The 26580-nt window shown below is 41.6% G+C and overlaps 1 protein-coding gene across 4 annotated transcripts in view; it reads right to left on the bottom strand.

Annotated features, from left to right (window-relative positions):
• Positions 1-1944: 1944 nt before the first annotated feature.
• LOC123768513 (urea transporter 1) overlaps positions 1945-26580 on the bottom strand; it is an 81238-nt gene continuing 56602 nt past the window's right edge. For all 4 annotated transcript variants that reach the window (XM_045759151.2, XM_069336198.1, XM_069336200.1 and 1 more), the window contains 7 exons: positions 25461-25580; positions 23794-23948; positions 22081-22288; positions 10255-10402; positions 7227-7411; positions 5268-5420; positions 1945-3728 (listed from right to left, as the gene is read on the bottom strand). In XM_045759151.2, the coding sequence (XP_045615107.1) occupies positions 3642-3728; positions 5268-5420; positions 7227-7411; positions 10255-10402; positions 22081-22288; positions 23794-23948; positions 25461-25580 (1056 nt within the window). In that variant the 3' untranslated portion in view covers positions 1945-3641. The remainder of the gene's footprint in view (positions 3729-5267; positions 5421-7226; positions 7412-10254; positions 10403-22080; positions 22289-23793; positions 23949-25460; positions 25581-26580) is intronic.

Genomic DNA, 26580 nt, shown 5'->3' with positions numbered 1-26580 from the left:
ACTGCACAACGACCTCGACCTCAAGTACAGGTTCTAAATTAAGCAACTGACATATGTGGAGAGCTAGTGCAAGGTGAGGTGGGAGAAAAAACACTTAGATTAAAACTTAATAGTAATTGAGCTTAAAGTATAAATTGAGTTGAAAAAAAATAAAAGATAAAAAAGGGGGGAACATGGTAGAAAATAGCCAATTTACAAATTGGTTAGCAAACAGCATTGTTTAAAAATAGTAAGGCATGGGTTGACATTTAGGGGTAAGGTGGGTTACGTGGAGTTAATTAGGTAGTACTTAGCTTCATCTTAAACTGCTTGAAAGAGGTACAGTCTTTGACATTGACTTCAGGGCGAGCCTGAAGAGAAGTCGGTGAGAGGAAACTAATAGCCTCTTGCTGCCCGAAACGCTTTGCGTAATAGTGGCTTTAGGCATTGTATGTACTAGCTCTATCTATAAAGCCAACAAACTTTGTAAAATCTCTTTATGTATGTACCTTACCTAAATAAAAATTATTATTATTATTATTATTATTATTATTTTTATAGTCTATGCATCAGCACACTGAAAAGCGTAGGACTGAGGACTCCTCCCTGAGGTGTGCCCAATTCAAAGGAGGCATTATGGGTACTCTTAACCCTCTTATAGATAACTGCGGCAGTTCTGTCACTCAAATAGCCCCTAATCCATTTCAACAAGTCTCCCCGACATGAAAAAAGCTAGTTGCTCTAGGATGAGACGCCTATCATTGTGGTTCATCACTGTTTAAGAATGCCTAATTTCATTTCAGTACTAATATCATAATTGATTTGAGTACTGAATCGTTTCGACGCTTGTCATAAAAGTTATTTTTACATTTCACGAGGTAATCGGGTCCATTGTATAAACAATTTCGGAGACTTGAGGCAAAGTGAAATTCACACCAGTTACTCCACCTACTACGACATCTATCATCATTCTATTATGCAGGAAGTACCGCACGTCTATGGGTCATCCAATAAGGTTAGCAGACTTCTGGATGTTACCACTGCTAGGCTTAGACTTGGCTTCAAGTACCTCTAGGAATTTGTAACATTTGATGTAGATTTGACTAAATGTAAACTCTTGTCAGCAAAACTATTCGCATATTTTGCGTCATTATATAATGGAATGGAATGTGAAAAAATCGCGGAATTTAGAGATAACACCATCAATAGTGTCCAAGAAATGTGTAAGTACTTCATTCATAATGATGTGCTGCCCGAAATCTTAGCGAAGTATCCAAAATTTGCTTATTGTAGGTAATGTATGCACATGACTGTAAAGCTGCCGCCCAGTTGGGTGGGTGTGGAGCACATGACTGTAAAGCTGCCGCCCAGTTGGGTGGGTGTGGAGCACATGACTGTAAAGCTGCCGCCCAATTGGGTGGGTGTGGAGCACATGACTGTAAAGCTGCCGCCCAGTTGGGTGGGTGTGGAGCACATGACTGTAAAGCTGCCGCCCAGTTGGGTGGGTGTGGAGCACATGACTGTAAAGCTGCCGCCCAGTTGGGTGGGTGTGGAGCACATGACTGTAAAGCTGCCGCCCAGTTGGGTGGGTGTGGAGCACATGACTGTAAAGCTGCCGCCCAGTTGGGTGGGTGTGCAGCAAGACTAGTAACTGTGTGACTCATCATAGATGTAAAGTGCCTTGTATAGTGACTGTTGTGAGCCTCTTGTTGAATCACTTGTGACACAAAAGATGATTGATGTGTGTATTTGTGTGTGATTAAATATGTATGTGTATGTATATATGTATACGTATGTATATGTACATGTATATATAACATTAATAATTTTGTAACTAACGTCAAAAGATTGTTATTTGCTTAGCTAAACGAACTAGAGGGTTCAGTTCCTGAACCGATTATGTGCCTCTGTAATCCTTTACACCACCGCCCACGGGATGGGTATGGGATGCATAATAAAGAAAAATAAAGCCTCTTGAGTATTTTATTTGGCAACATAAAATGTTACATGATAAAGTCTTTGTATAATATTCAATATAGTTTACAAAATGCATTACAGTTCGCATATTTTACTAGAAGTTCATGTATTATACAATGCTTCATACATTATACTACAATTCACACGGTATATTACAGTTAAATAAAGTTATAGTTCACACAATATGCTATAGTTCATAAATAATATTACTTTTCACTCATAGATAACACATTATACTATAGTTCACATTTTAAATAGATTACATATTATACAATAGTTCACACATTACACTATAATTCACATTGTCCATTCACAGCTAGGACAAACAGAAATCAAGAGAGCACATTCCACTAACCCTAACAGCTGAATGGACAGCGCTTCGGATTCGTAGTCCTGAGGTTCCGGGTTCGATCCCCGGTGGAGGCGGAAACATATGGGCAGAGTTTCTTTCACCCTGATGCTCCTGTTACCTAGCAGTAAATAGGTACCTGGGAGTTAGTCAGCTGTCACGGGCTGCTTCCTGGGGGTAGAGGCCTGGTCGAGGACCGGGCCGCGGGGACGCCCCGAAATTATCTCAATATAACCTCAAGAACCCGCATTCATGCACAACACGGCTGATTTCCCGGTCAGAAGCCGCCGGCTTCCTGTCATCGTCGAGGCCACTAGTGTTAGTGGCCCTTATGTAAATCAGGTAAATTAAGTAAAATCATGATGTTTTACGGTTGTGCACTTCCTCTGTCTAGCCATATCTACATATGTTAGAAACTAAAGTTAAGAGTTAAGCTTCTGAATCTGTTTGCTATTATATATCAGAAACGACTGGACATCTTAATAATTAAACATCTTTTGCAATACATGAAACAAAATTTCTAGTCTCGCCTATGTTGGTCATAGGCGAGACATAGGCTACCTTCCTCTATTTTAAGAAAAATAAATATAATAACGTTTTCCTTCGAATGAAAATCCTGCCTAAATTATTTACAAATATGTCAAGCACTAAATTTGATCATCTAGTACTGCTATTTGTAATGAATTTGTTAAAGCAACTCAGGATCTTGTGTGGGCGCTCTTGAACCTCAGGATCTTGTGTGGGCGCTCTTGAACCTCAGGATCTTGTGTGGGTGCTCTTGGTCCTCGGGATCTTGTGTGGGTGCTCTTGAACCTCAGGATCTTGTGTGGGTGCTCTTGAACCTCAGGATCTTGTGTGGGTGCTCTTGAACCTCAGGATCCTGTGTGGGTGCTCTTGAACCTCAGGATCTTGTGTGGGTGCTCTTGAACCTCAGGATCTTGTGTGGGTGCTCTTGAACCTCAGGATCTTGTGTGGGTGCTCTTGAACCTCAGGATCTTGTGTGGGTGCTCTTGAACCTCAGGATCTTGTGTGGGTGCTCTTGAACCTCAGGATCTTGTGTGGGTGCTCTTGAACCTCAGGATCCTGTGTGGGTGCTCTTGAACCTCAGGATCTTGTGTGGGTGCTCTTGAACCTCAGGATCTTGTATGGGTGCTCTTGAACCTCAGGATCTTGTGTGGGTGCTCTTGAACCTCGGGATCTTGTGTGGGTGCTCTTGAACCTCAGGATCTTGTGTGGGCGCTCTTGAACCTCAGGATCTTGTGTGGGGGCTCTTGAACCTCAGGATCTTGTGTGGGTGCTCTTGAACCTCAGGATCTTGTGTGGGCGCTCTTGATCTTCAGTAAGTTAAGTGGTTGTCCTCTGCCGTTAAGATTTTTAACGGTTTTCCTTGATCCTCAGGATCTTGAGTAATTGCCTCTGCATTCTGTTGCAAAACATAAATAAAGTTTAGTTTATTACAATTGACAAATATAAATGCTAGATAAAGTTTCTTAAATAATTCTCTTAACAAATTTAAGGTTAAAATATTGCAGCCATTAGACATTGTTTTGCCCTCTAACACATCTTCTGCTTCTTACATAAGTTCAGTTTGTTATATTCAAAAAATTCAAAATTCAAAATTCAAATTTTTATTCAGGTAAAAATACGTACATAGAAGATTTACAAACATAAAGTTAGATTTATAGATAGAGCTAGTACATACAATACCTAAAGCCACTAGTACGCATAGCGTTTCGGCCAATATTGGCTATTTAATATTGGGTAAGTTGGCAGTACAAGATTTGAAGCACAAGTGAGTGAGTACAGTGAGTTTGGAGCACAAGTGAGTGAGTACAGTGAGTTTGGAGCACAAGTGAGTGAGTACAGTGAGTTTGGAGCACAAGTGAGTGAGTACAGTGAGTTTGGAGCACAAGTGAGTGAGTACAATGAGTTTGGAGCACAAGTGAGTGAGTACAATGAGTTTGGAGCACAAGTGAGTGAGTACAGTGAGTTTGGAGCACAAGTGAGTGAGTACAGTGAGTTTGGAGCACAAGTGAGTGAGTACAATGAGTTTGGAGCACAAGTGAGTGAGTACAGTGAGTTTGGAGCACAAGTGAGTGAGTACAGTGAGTTTGGAGCACAAGTGAGTGAGTATTCATTATATTCATTATAGAAAGGCCATGCCATGAAACAATTAAACATCCTCGTCAAAATAATTAGGCTTGTTATAGAACAATCAGTCATGCTCGGGATAAATCCATAATTATAATTTTTTTAATTAGCATAAAGAAATTATTCCTTCAATATTATTTCGATGGGTCCCAGTAGTACAGTCGATACAATAGGATTTATTGAAGACGTTTCTCCTGAAAAGCCTATTTCATATAGTTTTCGTCTCCTTTGATTTAAGAATTCCAGATTTCTTCCTCTTAACTTCACAACTTCTTTATTGAATAATAAGCATATATCTCATTTTGTTTTCACTGTGGTACCCAACCTTGAGGTTACCTTGAGGTGCTTCCGGGGCTTAGCGTCCCCGCGGCCCGGTCGTCGACCCAAGCTGTTGCTTCAAAAATATTTTTAATTTGCTCAATTGAGTGAGTTGCTCCATTCCTTACACCAAATTCCTGCCACACAAGACAACACTCACGATATTTAAAAAACAAATGTTCTTAAATATTTTCTCCTTTATCATCTTTCGGATGACGGTCACCATTCTTGAACTTTGCATCGTCTTATTTACTCTGTTAGTTTACAGTGGGCGTTTCGGACTATTGTCTTATCATCTAAAAGTGATATTCTTAACGTTTTAACCAGTAGTTGTTTAACCAATTTGCATGGAATGAGTGCTTGGAATTTTTAGTTAGTTCTCTAATTCACCTGCCATATTCTTGCCATAATTAGATTCTCAAATCACCACCTTGTCTTCCTAAACTTGGGCAAAGCTTATTGGTTTTCTTGGAGACAATACAATTAAATTTACCTGTGCTCTAAGGGAGCGGATGTACAAGAAAACATGATGCTCTGGGAAAGTCTTATCAGCTACCCAGGGGAATGGCGAGTTTGTGGTGACCCCGATAGCAAGGATCAGCAGCGTTGCCACATTAAATGGATACGACAACACTGGGACTGTCATCTGGAAGAAACATTAGAGTTAATGTATTTATTGAGAATTAACCGAGAATAAAAGAATAAGGAAATAATATGCGCAACTTTGTAATGAATCATACATTGTATTGTGTGAATATTAATGGGTTGTAGAAGGTTCAGATATCTTATGATGTTTTAAGGCTATTGTATAGTCTTCTTTATATGAGCGATTGTGTAAGTCAACAGTGGAATATTAGTGACTGGTCTGCAATGATTGGAAGAGCTTTAACATTGCAATGAATGGTGCGGTGATTGAAATGAATGTGAAATGGGATAATTGTAGAGCACAACTGTGTAAATCCCGAATGGAAGTTAGCACTTATTATGAAAAGATGTTACCACCTTATTTTATGTATCACAAGAAAACCTGAGAAGTTGGAGAGATTATCCTATAATAATAATAATAATAATAATAATAATAATAATAATAATAATAATAATAGTTCATTGTGTCGGGGGACAGGCAGCCAGAGTTGGCTGCAACTACATTACACTAATAGTACTTGTTCATACAAGTATTATTCATATTCAGCATTTCCCTTGTGAGGGTGATGTCATAGGCTTGTCTCATGGTGACGGCATAATTCCGTTATTTGAGAATATGGTGCGTTGGTCGACTTATGTGAATACCTTTAAGAATTGATAGGCTTCTTACATCTTGGTTTTGTCTAATATGCAAATATTTTTATTCAGCATTTCTCTTGATAGGGTGATGTCATGTGATTTTTAGGGGAACCTGATTGAAAACGACAGGTCAAACGCCTCGTGAGATTGGTCGACGATATACCTATGTACTTATATTGAAGGCTACATCCTTCCGTGGGGGAAGGTATACATATATTGCACGTTCAACTGCTGTAAAAGGTTCTCAGTTGGCTTCGGGCTGTTTTCAATTTTTTTTTTTTTTTTGAGATATATACAAGAGTTGTTACATTCTTGTACAGCCACTAGTACGCGTAGCGTTTCGGGTAAGTCCTTAATCCTATGGTCCCTGGAATACGATCCCCGCCGCGAAGAATCGTTGTTACAACCAAGTACACATTTTACTGTTGCGTTAAACAGAGGCTACAGTTAAGGATTTGCGCCCAGTAAATCCTCCCCGGCCAGGATACGAACCCATGACATAGCGCTCGCGGAACGCCAGGCGAGTGTCTTACCACTACACCACGGATTTCTGCAAAGTAATGATGTACGTGGTCTCCTCTATTTTATAGTATATAACGATGTCAATGTTTTGGTTAGGGGTTGTGCTTTTTACTCCTTTATAGATTATTTAACATTGTTCTTTCTTCTTTTTTGTATTCACTGTACATGGTGGATTTGTAATATAATGTCATTGGTTTACAGAAATCACAACACCTCCAGTTAAGTTATATTACAAACCCAACACCCGACAGCACTCGTGACATTATTGGGCACAGATATTTCATCAAATACTTCAAATATACATCTATGGCTGTGAGGGATGAGTTGCATATGGAGTATTGTGGAGAGTTTACAAGAAAATAATGTACAGTGGATGTGCGCAAGTTTACCCTGCAAGTGCGGGAACAAAAGAAAATATGGACATTATTTGATCAAATTACTTATATGAAGCCCGAAATTACTTATATTTCCTGCCCGAAACGCTTTGCGTAATAGTGGCTTTAGGCATTGTATATTCTAGCTCCTATCTATAAAGCCAACAAACTTTGTAAAATCTCTTTATGTATGTACCTTTGCCTAAATAAAAATTATTATTATTATTATTATTATTATAAGCCTGTAATGTGATTACAAGAGCGCGTCATACCGTATTGAAAATATGAAGCGAGGCTGCCTGCACGGTTGCCGCCAGAATGGCGCCCACCACCGCTGCTAACACGACGCCTGGAGTTGGCACCATGAAGAACGAGATGCCTCCTGCCGTTAGCATGGCATTGTAACCCCACAGTCCAATATATGCATCTGTATAAGGTGCTGCGCTTAACATAGCTCCTAGTGAAGATACAAGAATACTGGTCAATGTGATGAGTGCTCTTTAAATGATATTTTCTTAACATTACATAGACATATTGAAATAAAAATGATCTTACAAACTAATGTATATACATTGGGTTTATGAGAGTACATAGCATTGATGTTTCTTACATTCTTGTAAAACCACTAACACGCATAGTGTTTCGGGCAAGTCCCGATCATTATCTAACAGATAATTTTAAGGAGGTCATCTCTAGCAAAATTGAGACATGTTAACAGGTACATAAGAAAATTTGACGAAGATTAGTATGTACATTATAGTAAAATTTGAGGATTATTTCTAGGGATAATGTAGAAAAATATGCGTTCAATATAACATCCATGACAAGATGATAGTAGTGATTACAATGGTGAAGTGGAATGGCTTAGGTACATATATTGGGGGGAGTGGGTAGCCCCACTATCAATCAATCAACTGTTTATTAACTACTAAAAAAAAAATGTGTTTCCACACACACACACACACACACACACACACACACACACACACACACACACACACACACACACACACACACACACACACACACACACACACAGGAAGCGGCCAGTAACAGCTGTCTAACGCACAAGTATCTATTTACTGCTAGGTAACAGGAGCATCAGGGTGAAAGAAGCTGTCCATTTTGTTTCTCGCCGGCGCCGAGAATCGAACCCCGGTCCACAGGATTACGTGTCCAGCGTGTTGTTCACTCAGCCACCAGCACCCCCGTGTACTCACCTATTTGTACTCACTTATTTGTGCTTGCGGGGGTTGAGCTTTGGCTCTTTGGTCCCGCCTCTCAACTGTCAATCAACTGGTGTACAGATTCCCGAGCCTACTGGGCTCAGTCATATCTACATTTGAAACTGTGAATGGAGTCAGCCTCCATGTCTTCTAGTGTCGTGAGGTGCAGTTCCCGCAGCCTTTCCTCGTAACTCATGCCTCTTAGTTCTGGGACTAATCTAGTGGCATACCTTTGGACTTTTTCCAGCTTCGTCCTGTGATTTACAAGGCACGGGCTCCATGCTGGGGCCGCATACTCCAGGATTGGTCTTACATATGTGGTGTACTAGGTTCCTCAAGCAGTTCTTATGTCTTAATCCTTCTCATAATTTGGGCAGGGTGAGAGAACTCACCTATTTGTACTCACCTAGTTGTGCTTGCGGGGGTTGAGCTATGGCTCTTTGGTCCCGCCTCTCAACTGTCAATCAACTGGTGTACAGGTTCCTGAGCCTATTGGGCTCTATCATATCTACACTTCAAACTGTGTATGGAGTCAACCTCCTTCACATCACTCCCTAATGCATTCCATTTGTCAACCACTCTGACACTAAAAAAGTTCTAGTCTCCGTGACTCATTTGGGCACTCAATTTCCACCTGTCCCCCTTAGTGCGTGTGCCCCTTATGTTAAATAGCCTGTCTTTATCTACCCTATCAATTCCTTTGAGAATCTTTTGTGTGGTGATCATGTCCACCCCCCCTAACTCTTCTGTCTTCCAGCGACGTGAGATTTAATTCCCGTAGTCTCTCCTCGTAGCTCATACCCCCTCAGTTCGGGTACTAGTCTGGTGGCAAACCTTTGAACCTTTTCCAGTTTCGTCTTATGCTTGACTAGATATGAACTCCATGCTGGAGCTGCATACTCCATGATACGTCTGGCATATGTGGTATACAAAGTTCTGAATAATTCCTTACACAGGTTTCTAAAGGCCGTTTTATGATGGTCAACCTGGCATATGCCGCTGATGTTATTCTCTTGATATGGGCTTCGGGGGACAGGTCTGGCGTGTTATCACCCCCCTAGTCTCTGTTTATCTATCGGGGGGGGGGGGGAGAGAGAGAGAGAGACAGAGACAGAGACAGAGACAGAGAGAGACAGAGACAGAGACAGAGACAGAGACAGAGACAGAGACAGAGACAGAGACAGAGACAGAGACAGAGACACAGAGAGAGAGAGAGAGAGAGAGAGAGAGAGAGAGAGAGAGAGAGAGAGAGAGGGGGAGAGAGAGAGAGAGAGAGACAGAGACAGAGACAGAGACAGAGACAGAGACAGAGACACACAGAGAGAGAGAGAGAGAGAGAGAGAGAGAGAGAGAGAGAGAGAGAGAGAGAGAGAGAGAGAGAGAGAGAGAGAGAGAGAGAGAGAGAGAGAGAGAGAGAGACAGAGACAGAGACAGAGACAGAGACACAGAGAGAGAGAGAGAGAGAGAGAGAGAGAGAGAGAGAGAGAGAGAGAGAGAGAGAGAGAGAGAGAGAGAGAGAGAGAGAGAGAAAGGGCGAGAGGGCATAACGGTTTTCATGACGTTTTAAAAATTAGGAGAATTCCCCGCTCTCCGAACCTACCAGAGGACCCAAAACTTGCTGCTTTGGGTCCATTTCATTTGGAAAATTAATTTCCATTTTTTGAAAATTCCAATACGGCTATTTTTGGCCGTAACGCATACGAGCGAAAATTGATGTAATTGGTAAGAGGACGGGCTGCGCCGTCATGGGCCCCGATCATCAACATGTTTACTGATGAAACGGACATTGTGTAGCGTCACTTGTCCTATTCAAACTCCTCACAGTAATCATTTTTGTTGAGAAGTCATGTGTTTTATAATATTGAAACTTATCCCGAAACCTGCCCGAAACGCTTTGCGTAATCCTGCCTGAAACGCTTTGCGTAATAGTGGCTTTAGGCATTGTATGTACTAGCTCTTATCTATAAAGCCAACAAACTTTGTAAAATCTCTTTATGTATGTACCTTTGCCTAAATAAAAATTATTATTATTATTATTATTATATACAGTACTAACAATAGATCACAAACCTACCGATAACAGTGCCGATGATACTCCCCATGAACATAAATATTGTAAATAATGGAGAGAACAGTAGAAAACCGAGGTATATGAGAATGGAAGAGTCGATGGATCCCACACCGTAGATTTGCCCAGCTGCCAATAAGGTTCCTTCCATCACCTGAAATAAACAATAGTGTGTTTAATTAGTAAATGAGAAAAATGCCTCGTCAATACATGCACTTCTGGTCTCTTTTTCATTTTAAATATAATTACAGGGAATAGCAAACCCAAATTAAAAAAAATAAAACATATCTATGGTCCTCAGGTAAGTATGCAGGGAGAGGTGTACTCACCTACCTGTGCTTGCGGGGGTTGAGCTCTGGCTCTTTGGTCCCGCCTCTCAACTGTCAATCTACTGGTGTACAGATTCCTGAGCCTACTGGGCTCTATCATATCTACATTTGAAACTGTGTATGGAGTCAGCCTTCACCAGATAACTTCCTAATGCATTCTATTTACTAACTATACTGACACTGAAAAAGTTCTTTCTAACGTCCCTGTGGCTCATTTGGGTACTCGGCTTCCACCTGTGTGTAGGTGAATGTAGGTGTATCTACGTCATGGTGCACAAGACTCATAATGTGTTGCTTGTGACACTTATGAGGCATGCTGAAGCTTAAACATTGAGCCATGGAATGGTATTGTATCACAAACATTATGAGCCATGGAATGGTATTGTATCACAAACATTATGAGCTATGGAATGGTATTGTATCACAAACATTATGAGCCATGGAATGGTATTGTATCACAAACATTATGAGCTATGGAATGGTATTGTATCACAAACATTATGAGCTATGGAATGGTATTGTATCACAAACATTATGAGCCATGGAATGGTATTGTATCACAAACATTGAGCCATGGAATGGTATTGTATCACAAACATTATGAGCCACGGAATGGTATTGTATCACAAACATTATGAGCTATGGAATGGTACTGTATCACAAACATTATGAGCTATGGAATGGTATTGTATCACAAACATTATGAGCTATGGAATGGTATTGTATCACAAACATTATGAGCTATGGAATGGTATTGTATCACAAACATTATGAGCCATGGAATGGTATTGTATCACAAACATTATGAGCTATGGAATGGTATTGTATCACAAACATTGAGCTATGGAATGGTATTGTATCACAAACATTATGAGCCATGGAATGGTATTGTATCACAAACATTATGAGCTATGGAATGGTACTGTATCACAAACATTATGAGCCATGGAATGGTATTGTATCACAAACATTATGAGCCATGGAATGGTATTGTATCACAAACAATATGAGCCATGGAATGGTATTGTATCACAAACAATATGAGCTATGGAATGGTATTGTATCACAAACATTATGAGCCATGGAATGGTATTGTATCACAAACATTATGAGCCATGGAATGGTACTGTATCACAAACATTATGAGCCATGGAATGGTATTGTATCACAAACATTGAGCCATGGAATGGTATTGTATCACAAACAATATGAGCCATGGAATGGTATTGTATCACAAACAATATGAGCTATGGAATGGTATTGTATCACAAACATTATGAGCTATGGAATGGTATTGTATCACAAACATTATGAGCCATGGAATGGTATTGTATCACAAACATTGAGACATGGAATGGTATTGTATCACAAACAATATGAGCCATGGAATGGTATTGTATCACAAACATTATGAGCTATGGAATGGTATTGTATCACAAACATTATGAGCTATGGAATGGTATTGTATCACAAACATTATGAGCCATGGAATGGTATTGTATCACAAACATTATGAGCCATGGAATGGTATTGTATCACAAACATTATGAGCCATGGAATGGTATTGTATCACAAACATTATGAGCTATGGAATGGTATTGTATCACAAACATTATGAGCTATGGAATGGTATTGTATCACAAACATTGAGCCATGGAATGGTATTGTATCACAAACATTATGAGCTATGGAATGGTATTGTATCACAAACATTATGAGCTATGGAATGGTATTGTATCACAAACATTATGAGCCATGGAATGGTATTGTATCACAAACATTGAGCCATGGAATGGTATTGTATCACAAACATTATGAGCCATGGAATGGTATTGTATCACAAACATTGAGCCATGGAATGGTATTGTATCACAAACAATATGAGCCATGGAATGGTATTGTATCACAAACATTATGAGCTATGGAATGGTATTGTATCACAAACATTATGAGCTATGGAATGGTATTGTATCACAAACATTATGAGCTATGGAATGGTATTGTATCACAAACATTATGAGATATGGAATGGTATTGTATCACAAACATTATGAGCTATGGAATGGTATTGTATCACAAACATTATGAGCTATGGAATGGTATTGTATCACAAACATTATGAGCTATGGAATGGTATTGTATCACAAACATTATGAGCTATGGAATGGTATTGTATCACAAACATTGAGCCATGGAATGGTATTGTATCACAAACATTATGAGCTATGGAATGGTATTGTATCACAAACGTTATGAGCTATGGAATGGTATTGTATCACAAACATTATGAGCCATGGAATGGTATTGTATCACAAACATTGAGACATGGAATGGTACTGTATCACAAACATTATGAGCTATGGAATGGTATTGTATCACAAACATTATGAGCTATGGAATGGTATTGTATCACAAACATTATGAGCCATGGAATGGTATTGTATCACAAACATTATGAGCTATGGAATGGTATTGTATCACAAACATTATGAGCTATGGAATGGTATTGTATCACAAACATTATGAGCTATGGAATGGTATTGTATCACAAACATTGAGCCATGGAATGGTATTGTATCACAAACATTATGAGCTATGGAATGGTATTGTATCACAAACGTTATGAGCTATGGAATGGTATTGTATCACAAACATTATGAGCCATGGAATGGTATTGTATCACAAACATTGAGACATGGAATGGTACTGTATCACAAACATTATGAGCTATGGAATGGTATTGTATCACAAACATTATGAGCCATGGAATGGTATTGTATCACAAACATTATGAGCTATGGAATGGTATTGTATCACAAACATTATGAGCTATGGAATGGTATTGTATCACAAACATTATGAGCCATGGAATGGTATTGTATCACAAACATTATGAGCCATGGAATGGTATTGTATCACAAACATTATGAGCCATGGAATGGTATTGTATCACAAACATTATGAGCCATGGAATGGTATTGTATCACAAACATTATGAGCCATGGAATGGTATTGTATCACAAACATTGAGCCATGGAATGGTACTGTATCACAAACATTATGAGCTATGGAATGGTATTGTATCACAAACATTATGAGCTATGGAATGGTATTGTATCACAAACATTGAGCCATGGAATGGTATTGTATCACAAACATTATGAGCTATGGAATGGTATTGTATCGCAAACATTATGAGCTATGGAATGGTATTGTATCACAAACATTATGAGCCATGGAATGGTATTGTATCACAAACATTATGAGCCATGGAATGGTATTGTATCACAAACATTATGAGCCATGGAATGGTATTGTATCACAAACATTATGAGCCATGGAATGGTATTGTATCACAAACATTATGAGCCATGGAATGGTATTGTATTGTAAACGTTAGAAAAAATTGTTTGATACTCATCCCAAACGTTATGAATTATTTACTTATAATGGAACGTAAGCTTTATGAACCATTTACTGGCACTAATGTAAGCTTTATGAACCATTTACTGGCACTAATGTAAGCTTTATGAACCATTTACTGGCACTAATGTAAGCTTTATGAACCATTTACTGGAACTAATGTAAGCTTTATGAACCATTTACTGGAACTAATGTAAGCTTTATGAACCATTTACTGGCACTAATGTAAGCTTTATGAACCATTTACTGGCACTAATGTAAGCTTTATGAACCATTTACTGGAACTAATGTAAGCTTTATGAACCATTTACTGGAACTAATGTAAGCTTTATGAACCATTTACTGGAACTAATGTAAGCTTTATGAACCATTTACTGGAACTAATGTAAGCTTTATGAACCATTTACTGGAACTAATGTAAGCTTTATGAACCATTTACTGGAACTAATGTAAGCTTTATGAACCATTTACTGGAACTAATGTAAGCTTTATGAACCATTTACAGTCACTAATGTAAGCTTTATGAACCATTTACAGGCACTAATGTAAGCTTTATGAACCATTTACAGGCACTAATGTAAGCTTTATGAACCATTTACTGGAACTAATGTAAGCTTTATGAACCATTTACTGGCACTAATGTAAGCTTTATGAACCATTTACTGGCACTAATGTAAGCTTTACGACCTATTTACTGGCACTAATGTAAGCTTTACGACCTATTTGCTGGTAGTATATTGCAAGTTTATCCCATGTGAGGGCAGTGAACTATCTATCTGTATATCTGATAGATATCTGATAGATCCAGTGAACAAGGATCTATCTATAATGCCTCTACTAGTAACTAGCAGTAAACTATTCTAGGAATAATGCTGTGCATAAAATGCTATTACTATATTGTCCTAGAATTAAAAGGAAAAGGAAAAAAAATATTTGCAGACATGTCCACCTGTTGGACATAATATCCCGACATCTTATGTTAATAGAATTTAACCTTAAATAAAAAATTAGTTTCTTATGACGATTCGTTCTCTGTTTAAATGAAGTAAATAATTGCCACATTTAAGCACTAATAAATAACTTTAAATTTAATCAAAATTTCACGAGGACTTGACCTCTGTTACAATTGTAGAACTGCACACACAGTATTTTTTTTTTTTTTTTTTTTTGAGATATATACAAGAGTTGTTACATTCTTGTAGAGCCACTAGTACGCGTAGCGTTTCGGGCAAGTCCTTAATCCTATGGTCCCTGGAATACGATCCCCTGCCGCGAAGAATCGTTTTTTCATCCAAGTACACATTTTACTGTTGCGTTAAACAGAGGCTACAGTTAAGGAATTGCGCCCAGTAAATCCTCCCCGGCCAGGATACGAACCCATGACATAGCGCTCGCGGAACGCCAGGCGAGTGTCTTACCACTACACCACGGAGACTGCTTGACTTCACTTGACGCAATACTGTTTCTAAAATTTGCTGTTATCTCCACACTACGAGACGATTGTGGAATGAAGTTAGTTTAGTTAATTTATTATGCACCCCATACCCATCCTGTGGGCGGTAGTGGAAAGAGTTATACATGCATATAATGGGCTCAGGGATGAACTATAAGACTCATGGAATCATAGGTGTTCTGTTAAATGTCTCTGTTAAATAAGAGCGCAGAGATTGAAATTAATACTCAATAGGTTAGGTTAGGTTAGGTTAGGTTAGGTTAGGTTAGGTTAGGTTAGGTTAGGTTAATAACACTAATTAGACTTCTTATTTATTAGAATTTTGCCACAACTTCTAATTTATTATAAACCTTCGCACCTACTACCAAGTGGGTGGAGGGGGGGTGGGGGGTGCTGGAGGGTGGGTGGAGGGTGCTGGAGGGGGGGGGGTGGAGGGTGGTGGTGGGTGGGTGGAGGGTGCTGGAGGGTGGGTGGAGGGTGGGTGGAGGGTGGGTGGAGGGTGCTGGAGGGTGGGTGGAGGGTGGGTGGAGGGTGCTGGAGGGTGGGTGGAGGGTGGGTGGAGGGTGCTGGAGGGGGGTGGAGGGTGCTGGAGGGTGGGTGGAGGGTGCTGGAGGGGGGTGTGGAGGGTGCTGGAGGGTGGGTGGAGGGTGCTGGAGGGTGCTGGAGGGGGGTGGAGGGTGCTAGAGGGTGAGTGGAGGGTGCTGGAGGGTGAGTGGAGGGTGCTGGAGGGTGGGTGGAGGGTGCTGGAGGGTGGGTGGAGGGTGCTGGAGGGTGGGTGGAGGGTGCTGGAGGGGGGGGGTGGAGGGTGCTGGAGGGGGGGGGGGTGGAGGGGGGGTGGAGGATGTGTGGAGGGTGGGTGGAGGGTGCTGGAGGGTGGGTGGAGGGTGCTGGAGGGGGGGGTGGAGGGTGCTGGAGGGGGGGGGGGTGGAGGGTGGGTGGAGGATGTGTGGAGGGTGGGTGGAGGGTGCTGGAAGGTGGGTGGAGGATGTGTGGAGGGTGGGTGGAGGGTGCTGGAGGGTGGGTGGAGGGTGCTGGAGGGTGGGTGGAGGGTGCTGGAGGGGGGTGGAGGGTGCTGGAGGGGGGGTGGAGGGTGCTGGAGGGGGGTGGAGGGTGCTGGAGGGTGGGTGGAGGGTGCTGGAGGGTGGGTGGAGGGTGGGTGGAGGGTGCTGGAGGATGTGTGGAGGGTGCTGGAGGGTGGGTAGAGGGTGCTGGAGGGTGGGTGGAGGGTGGGTGGAGGGTGCTGGAGGGGGGTGGAGGGTGGGTGGAGGGTGGCTGGAGGGTGGGTGGAGGGTGCTGGAGGGTGGGTGGAGGGTGCTGGAGGGTGCTGGTAACCACACCTTGGGGGTCCCACGTACCACTTTGCCTCACAAAACTCCCACATAGTTGCCTAACGGTTGCACATCCTTGTTCAGAACAACCACCATATCAAACCCCCCATACATTACGTCCTCCTATGATGGAGTGATAGACGGCCGACAGGCCTTAATAAAAACATATTTGTTTTTTCCGTTTCCGTTTCACAACTTAGGTATTCTGTCCCCATGACATATGATCTGATCGATTGATTGATTGATGAAGATTGAGTCACCCGTGAGGTGGGCACGGGCATGAATAGCCCGTAAGTGGTAGATTTTGAGTGAATGTGATCTTTGGTCGTGAAACATAAGATTTGTCCATTTTTTGAGTATATAGGGTGTTGAATGTGAGGTAGTTAGGCTGTGGGAAGACCTCATAATCAACGTAAAAATGAATTTATAAATTACAAATTAAAGTTAATTAATAATCCCAATTATCAATAGTTATGTAGCAAATGTGTGGTTATATTTGTTAAGGGATTTTAAATTTAATATTTAATAAAGGAATTCCCGACATGAAAGGCGTCAGTACCATTACGAGTTGATTGATTGATAAAGATTAAGCCACCCAAGAGGTGGCACGGGCATGAATAGCCCGTAAGTGGATTACGAGTTACTGGAGGCCACCATGTTTACCCCGAGGTTGGCTCTGGTCTTCATTAAGCCAACCCGTTCTCGCAAATTCGTAAAGTCAATATTGACTTATTAACTACGTGCATAGGTGATATACTAAACATAATAGATACCCTTAAAAAGATTCATAGAAAACACCGACCTTACCTAACCTTGTTAGTATCTTAAGATAAGCATCTTATTGCTTCGTAATTACAATTATTACTTAACCTATACCTATTATAGGTTAGGTAATAATTGTAATTACGAAGCTATAAGATGCTTATCTTAAGATACTAACAAGGTTAGGTAAGGTCGGTGTTTTCTATGAATCTTTTTAAGGGTATCTATTATGTTAAGTATGTCACCTATGCACATATTTAATAAGTCAATATTGACTTATTAAATTTGCGAGAATTAAGCACATTGTGTTCTGTGCCCTATTGAAAGACCTCATTTACATCAGTTTAGAGGTTTCCTGTGGCCTCTGTATTGTCTACTCTCATAAAAATCCTACTATCATCTGCAAAGGATGATACGGTACTATAATGTACGTACCTAATTGTGCTTGCGGGGGTTAAGCTCTGGCTCTTTGGTCCCGCCTCTCAACCGTCAATCAACAGGTGTACAAGGTAAGGTAATTATCAAAAGAAGGCACCAAACCGGGAAGGCTATGTAGCACCATCAAAGTGCGAAATAATCAGAGGGCGCTAAATATCACCAAGAATGCCAATAGGAGAACAAAAACGCATAAGGCGAACGATATCAAAAGTATCCGATTCACCTAGAAGTCTATCGAGGGACAAGCGACCGCGGGGGATGGTCGGAAAGCAAGACACGCTCGTCCTGGAAGTCAGGACATTCAACAAGGATATGTACGACCGTAAGAGGGACAATGCAATTCGGACAATAAGGAGCAGGGCGGCGCTCTATTAAGTGACCGTGGGTTAAGCGAGTATGACCAACCCGCAGCCGTGCCAAAGCAGTTTCCCACCGCCGGTTATGGTGGCAGGAGGAAGGCCACGGGGACACACTACGTTTGAGAGTACGCAGCTTGTTACCAACCACAGAGGACCAACAACCCTGCCAACGGGTAAGAATGGAGGAATGAATAACAGGATAAAAGTATAAAAGTCGGAATAAGGAATACCTTACGGGAGATGCGACAAGAACGGATAGCTTCCTTAGCGGCAGCGTCCGCACGCTCATTTAAAGAAGCACCAATATGGCTGGGAACCCAGCAAAACTCTACTGATTTAAATTTACTAGAAATAAGAAACAGCCAATGTTGAATCTCGATGACCACCGGATGGACAGGATTATAGTACCCTAGAGCCATGAGGGCACTACGAGAGTCAACTACAACCACAAAGGAGGAATGAGAATGAGAAAGCAAGAGACGAAGAGCACAGAGAATAGCATAAAGTTCTGCCGTAAAGACGCTAGCCTCTGAAGGGAGGCGACACATGTAAGTACGGTCAGGAAAAACAACAGAGTAGCCCACACCGTCCGCAGACTTAGACCCATCGGTGAAGATGGAAATAGAGTGAGAGTGCGAAGAAAAGTGCTCAAGGAAGAGGCTTTTCACAATTGTAGGAGGGGTAAAGGCTTTAGGAATACAAGTCAAGGACGTACAAAACTTGGGAAGGGGGACTCTCCACGGAGGTAAGGAACAATACGAGGAGAAACATTAGAAATATGAACAGAAAGAGAATCCTGTAAGCGAGATAACCGGACAGAAAGTGGGAGACGATGAAGAGGAACAGGAGCTACAGGAGGAGGAAAAGTCAATGCACGACAGAGGCGAGACGAAGGATGTTGGAAGGACCGCGCAAGATAGCGAAGACAGTAGCGATCACGGCGGTCCTGAAGAGAGAGAAAGCCAGTGTCAACATACAAACTGAGGGCGGAAGTCAAACGAAAGGCACCAGAGCTGAGACGCAACCCAGTATGGTGCAAAGCATCAAGATGGCGAAGAGTAGGAGGAGAAGCAGAAGAGTATGCAGGGCAACCATAATCGAGTTTAGACAGGACGAGAGAGGAATGCAAATAGAGGAGCGTGCGCCTATCCGCTCCCCAAGAAGTATGGGACAAAACCTTAAGTAGGTTAAGGGCCTTAGAGCATTCAACACGGAGGTAAGAGACATGGGCTGACCAAGACAAACGAGTGTCAAAGACTAACCCCAAAAGCTTCGCGGAATCCCTGTACACAAGGGGATGACCATAAAGCAACAAAGAGGGACGAAGAACGACATGCTTCCGAGTAAAAGTCATAACACAAGTCTTAGACGCAGAGAAGCCATGATCGGTGGCCCAAGACGACACGGCATCAATCGCAAGTTGAAACCGCCGTTGAAGAAGAGGCGAATCATCACCCCGACAGCAAAGGGTAAGATCAACGTAGAGAGCAGAGAAGACGCCAGAAGGAAGAGAGGAAAGAAGACCATTGAGGGCAACTAGAAAAAGAGTAGTACTCAGAACACTACCCTGGGGTATCAACAGGTGTACAGGTTCCTGAGCCTATTGGGCTCTATCATATCTACACTTGAAGCTGTGTATGGAGTCAGCCTCCACCACATCACTTCCTAATGCATTCCATTTGTCTACTACTCTGACACTGAAAAATTCTTTCTAACGTTTCTATGGCTCATTTGGGCACTCAATTTCCACCTGCGTCCCCTAGTTCATGTCCCCTAGTGTATGTCCCTGTCTATGTCAATATGAGAATGAGGAAACGTATTGGAGTAAATGCAATACCTGGAGACACCTTTTCATGGTGGCTTTTACTTTGTGACTCCACGTGTTTTGTGATCTTGCTTCTTAGCACTCTTTTCAAATATTTTTTTATTGCGTGTGATATTAGTGCGATCAGTGTGCAAGGAATGTTTTGCGTCTACTTCATCCTTTATGGAGTGGTGAGATTTCCTCAGTTTTGCGTGCACCAGTTTCCAGCCTAAATTCTAAACGATATTTAGGGCCTGAAGTGTTTTCTCAAACTGTTGTTGAGTGCAGAGTTCTTGGTCGGAGAGCATAAGTATACTATCTATGGTTATGTCGGAGAGCATAAGTATACTATCTATGGTTATGTCGGAGAGCATAAGTATACTATCTATGGTTATGTCGGAGAGCATAAGTATACTATCTATGGTTATGTCGGAGAGCATAAGTATACTATCTATGGTTATGTCGGAGAGCATAAGTATACTATCTATGGTTATTTCAATGTCCATCTGATATATATTCGATGATGGTGTCACATTCATGAAAAATTCGTTTGCAACCTGTCCTCTTAAAAAGAACGTCGCTTTTGGCCGTTTGCCCGTATGGCCGAATTTGGACGTAATTAGAAAATGAAAAATAAATGAAAATAAATTTGGGATTTTTTTTCAACAACAGTAAGTTAAGGGTCCTCTGATAGGTTAGGTGGGCAGGAAATTCTCATAAAGTTTCAAAACGTTATGAAAAACGTTAATTTAAAGTGTCCTCTTATAACCTCTGCGCGTACGCCGGACGACTCAAATAGAAAACGGAACAGAACGTCACTTTTGTGAGTCGATGTCATTTCAAATTACGTCCAAATTTGGCCATAGCGGCGCATACGGGCCAAAAGTGACGTTATTTTTAACAGGACGGGTTGTTGGATTACCGATCTTCAGTGTGTTCAAGAGTCGTATTGTATCCTCGGTATTTCACTAATTTATACAAGAGTTGTTACATTCTTGTAGAGCCACTAGTACGCGTAGCGTTTCGGGCAAGTCCTTAATCCTATGGTCCCTGGAATACGATCCCCTGCCGCGAAGAATCGTTTTTTCATCCAAGTACACATTTTACTGTTGAGTTAAACAGAGGCTACAGTTAAGGAATTGCGCCCAGTAAATCCTTCCCGGCCAGGATACGAACCCATGACATAGCGCTCGCGGAACGCCAGGCGAGTGTCTTACCACTACACCACGGAGACTGTTTTTAGATTTTGCATAGAAAAATTTCGGGTTCTGTTCGATTTCACTGCTGAATATCACATAATTCTTAGTAAATTATTCATATAAAATATCAAAATACAATCAAAGTTGTACTACCAAAATTTACCTACAAGTAATTATCATTATAATATAAACTCGTCCTGGCCGAAAAAAATGGTTTACACACATTAGAATAAATGTAATAATTGCCAATTTGCTTGCATTGTGTGTTTTTCAATAACAAACTGGCTTTATCGCCTACACACAACTAGGCACTAAAATTAGTATTAGTTGATAAAAAGGTTGGCTTGTCAAATGGGGGGGATCTTGGACAAGGCACCGGCTTCCTGTCCTCGTCGAGGCCACTAGAGTGTTAGTGGCCCTCAAGTAAATTCAGGCAAAAAGTCCAGCGTTTTCACGATTTAGCCATGCATATCAAAATGCAGGCGATGAGTCACAATAACGTGGCTGAAGTATGTTGACCAGACCACACACTAGAAATTGAAGGGACGACGATGTTTCGGTCCGTCCTGGACCATTCTCAAGTCGATTCAATCCACAATTGACTTGAGAATGGTCCAGGACGGACCGAAACGTCGTCGTCCCTTCAATTTCTAGTGTGTGGTCTGGTCAACATATCAAAATGATTCTGCAAGGAAAATCATCATATTAAAATGCATTAACATGACAAATTAACTCACTTTAAGCCACTGAATCTCCTCTGTAGAGTTGATACTTGCGAGGAGAGGAGGAGTGTTTGAGGGCAGGTCCGGGAGCCTAGTCCCCGTCAGACCCGCTGCACTGCGCATGCTCAGTAACATTACCACAGCAGCAATATTGAATGGAATGGAGAGAGCTGGCAGTTTTGAGGGCGCCATGAGGGAATTCAATCCTTTGTCTATATAGGCTCTGAAATTATGAGTACAGTGATTACTATTATTAATGTTCCTTATGTGCAGATCATGACAATTTTAAAATAAATATAGAACTAGCATAAGAACTATGCCTACCGCTGAAATTATTTTTCACAAGATCTCTAGACCAAGGGATAGTTGTTGTGTTGATTTAGGGGCGACGACGATCGTGGGATTGGATGCGCCCCGGCTGCCCGATACCGGGAAATAGCGAAGGGATGGGGTCCCTATAGTCTCTTCATGCCATAGACCCTACAATCTCCTCAGGCGACAAATTTTACAGTCTCTTCAGGCCGCGGACATGACGGATGAAGCGGAAGGTAAGGGATAGTCCCCCCTTGATTGAAAATATGAAATGTTACCCCTATGTTCAAAAAATACGGAAAAGGCTCAGCGGAAAACTATCATCCAATTAGCTCGACATTACACATCTGCAAGCTCACGGAGAGAATCTTAAGGTTATCTTGAGATGATTTCGGGGCTTTAGTGTCCCCGCGGCCCGGTCCTCGACCAGGCCTCCACCCCCAGGAAGCAGCCCGTGACAGCTGACTAACTCCCAGGTACCTATTTACTGCTAGGTAACAGGGGCATTCAGGGTGAAAGAAACATTGCCCATTTGTTTCTGCCTCGTGCGGGAATCGAACCCGCGCCACAGAATTACGAGTCCTGCGCGCTATCCACCAGGCTACGAGGCCAGGGAGGGGGAATCTTTCAGTAAACAGTCTTGTAAAATCGAAACAATATGGTGTTAAAAATAAATCCTGCCTTACACACTTCCTCACATTTTTTGGAAACTGTAACCAGCTACTTAAAGGACTTCCGATGGATGCCCTTTGTACATCCTGAGTTTACCCGAGAGCCATTAACACTAGTGGCCTCGATAAGGATAGGAAGCTTGCAAGTTCAAGTTCAAATATGTTTATTGAGATAAGCAATAAATACATCTCAAAGGGATAGAGTAGCTTAGGCTATTTCTACCCCCCAGGAAGCTTGCGGCTTGTCAAATGTCCCCTCCCCCCACCCATTTGCCTTTATGATCTTTCCTAGCTTTATCTTAAATGTTAAGTGTTTTGGCATTTACGGCTTCGGCGGGTAGCCGGTTCCATGGCTTCTTCACCCTGTGGGTGAAGAAGCATCTCCTGTTCTCAGTCCTACAAATGTGGCTTGTTTAGCTAGAATCCGTTGCAAGTGTCATTGTATCTCAGAGGGCTAAAGACACTGGTCATTGTCACAAATGAGTTCACATCGAGAAAAAACAAGATTTTTGATGTAGCTAAATATTGATCTATATGTACAGACACAAATATACAGTACTCCTTTAGTTTGTTTATTTCTCCAGGTAAGGTTGGATCAAGATAAGCCATGAATGAGATTTGTACAAGCATCAGTGAGATAAATTGGAAATATATCTTTCACAATATGCTAATGACATGAAAAGCTGATCAAATACCTGCTTTGAGTAATGACAAAATGAACACAAAAGCTAATATATTTTCGTACGTGATGATTAGCGCGAGGGTGAGGTAGAACCAGAAGATGGTGGTGAGGGTGTGACCAGAGATGGCAGGAAACGCGGCCACAGAGATGCAGCCAACCAAGATCTCGTTCATTACTACAACACCATCACTGATCTGTTGTTCTGGCTGCTTCAGGATCTGATGCCACAAATAAAGAATAGGAAACAAAGCTAAGAAAAAATAAGCCCCTCATGGAGGATAACTTCAAGTAGGTAAATGATTATTGAAAAAGAAGCATAGTTGGATTTACTTTTAATAATATAAACAAAATATGGGGGATTTCTCTCCAACGACCTACAGTTTATGAGCCAGAGTCGGTTGGTTCCATGCAGGATTTTGTTCCATGGTCCATGGTTCCATGGTAGGGGGCCTCGTAGCCTGGTGGATAGCGCGCAGGACTCGTAATTCTGTGGCGCGGGTTCGATTCCCGCACGAGGCAGAAACAAATGGGCAAAAGTTTCTTTCACCCTGAATGCCCCTGTTACCTAGCAGTAAATAGGTACCTGGGAGTTAGTCAGCTGTCACGGGCTGCTTCCTGGGGGTGGAGGCCTGGTCGAGGACCGGGCCGCGGGGACACTAAAGCCCCGAAATCATCTCAAGATAACCTCAAGATGGTAATCCAATACCAACCCAGGTCCAGTGTTGTTATTTATTGTACTGGAAATACAGGTTCTTATTTGATTGCATTTTAATAACGGATCCACATAAAATCCTCAGTTTTAAAACTGCATAATAAAAATTATGTATACTGTAGCCGCCTACCCGTAGAAGCAGTAAATGCCAAGATACAAGAGTTTTTACATTCTTGTAAAGCCACTATTACGCGTAGCGTTTCGGGCAAGGTCCTTAACCCTAATTTCCCCGGAATACGACCCCGCCGAATCGTTTAACAACCAGGTACCCATTCACTGCTGGGTGAACAGAGGCTACAGTTAAGGATTGGCGCCCGGTCAATCCTCCCCGGCCAGGATTCGAACCCAAGGCAAGGCGCTTGCGAAACGCCAGGCGAGTCTTACCACTGCGCCACGGAGACTGCTAGTAAGATGTTACTAAAGTTCAAAATCGTCAGGAACAATGGCAGGATTTTGACTAACCCCAACTTCGTATCCCCGTCGATGCCGTTAGAGATAGTGGCTCCCTCAGTTAAATTCAGGTAATTATTGGCAGTATCTAGAGCGTGTTCGTTAAAGAAGGATAGCCAGGTTCATTCTGCACTGATGAACGATGGTTGTGTGTGACATCTCATATAGTGTTATGCTATCCTATTTGTCTCGCGTTGCCACATCTTGAGGTTATCTTGAGATGATTTCGGGGCTTTAGTGTCCCCGCGGCCCGGTCCTCGACCAGGCCTCCACCCCCAGGAAGCAGCCCGTGACAGCTGACTAACACCCAGGTACCTATTTACTGCTAGGTAACAGGGGCATTCAGGGTGAAAGAAACTTTGCCCATTTGTGTCTGTCTCGTGCGGGAATCGAACCCGCGCCACAGAATTACGAGTCCTGCGTGCTATCCACCAGGCTACGAGGCCCCCAGTCCAATATTCTTCACATAACTGCAAAGCGATTCAATTGACAGGTAGTAACCCCATGGAAGAACAAGTAGGGTAAAGCCAGGATGAGTATGGGGTACACAATACAATAACAGTCTTACCTTTGCGAAGAGGACTCCGACGCCCCCGGCCAGGAGGCAGGCCCACGCCACATTCATGTTCCCAACAACCATGGCAGCCAGGATCAACACGCCAGACACGGGATTGTTCGTGAAGGCCACCTGTAACAAACCACTTATAGGTAAATAAATAAATAAATGTTTATTTAGGTAAGGTACATACATACAAGAAATTTTTACAAAGATTGGTTGATTTATGGGTAGAGCTAGTGCATACAATGCCTAAAGCCACTAATACGCAAAGCGTTTCGGGTATATAGGTTATACTCCTCACTTTTAACATTGAGTTTGCTAATTTGAGATGCAAACCTAGAATGGGTAAACTTATTTTGTTTTTTGGTAAAGTTTATTTTTATAAACAACCTTATCATTGTGTTCATTGCTGTCTTCTTTTTTGTCAACTACCATTCAAGCTGTCATTGCAATCAATCTTAGCTACCTATGTGCTTTAATATACTGTACCTACAATTTTCTCTCATCTTTTTTTACATTTCATGTAATCTGTTATCATTTTTTTGTCTATAATTTTTGCAAGTATTTACCTCCTTAAAATTTTCTTAGATTAAGGACCTGCCCGAAACGCTGCGCGTGCTAGTGGCTTTACAAGACTGTAATTACCATATTTGTATCCTCACATTCCTTATGTACATTCTTGTATATGCATAAATAAATAAATAAATAAATAAATAAATAAAATTTACTTCGAATCCACCGCTGCCCACTGGATGGGGGGCGGTGTGCAGGACAAACATATAAATTTTGACACTTGCTCTCCACATATGTCAGTTGCTTAATTTAGAACCTGTACTTGAGGTCGATCTTGAACCCATTGTTGATGTGATGACTTATATTGAATTTTGTAACTAGCTCATCAAGATTGTAACTTGCTTAGCTAAATGAATTGTGGGGTTCAGTCCCTGAGCCCATTATGTGCCTCTGTAACCCTTTCCGCTACCGCCCACAAGATGGGTATGGGGTGCATAATAAATGAACTAAACTAAACTTCGAACTTTGTGCGAGCTCATGTGCAGCTAAGCACATTAAAGATCTTCCCCTATGCAACGTATTGTTACTTTATGAATGATTAGAAAGTATTAGTAAG

The sequence above is a fragment of the Procambarus clarkii genome, chromosome 35 (assembly GCF_040958095.1).
Source record: "Procambarus clarkii isolate CNS0578487 chromosome 35, FALCON_Pclarkii_2.0, whole genome shotgun sequence".
NCBI lineage: Eukaryota > Metazoa > Arthropoda > Malacostraca > Decapoda > Cambaridae > Procambarus > Procambarus clarkii.
This window is presented reverse-complemented; position numbering and strand designations above follow the sequence as displayed.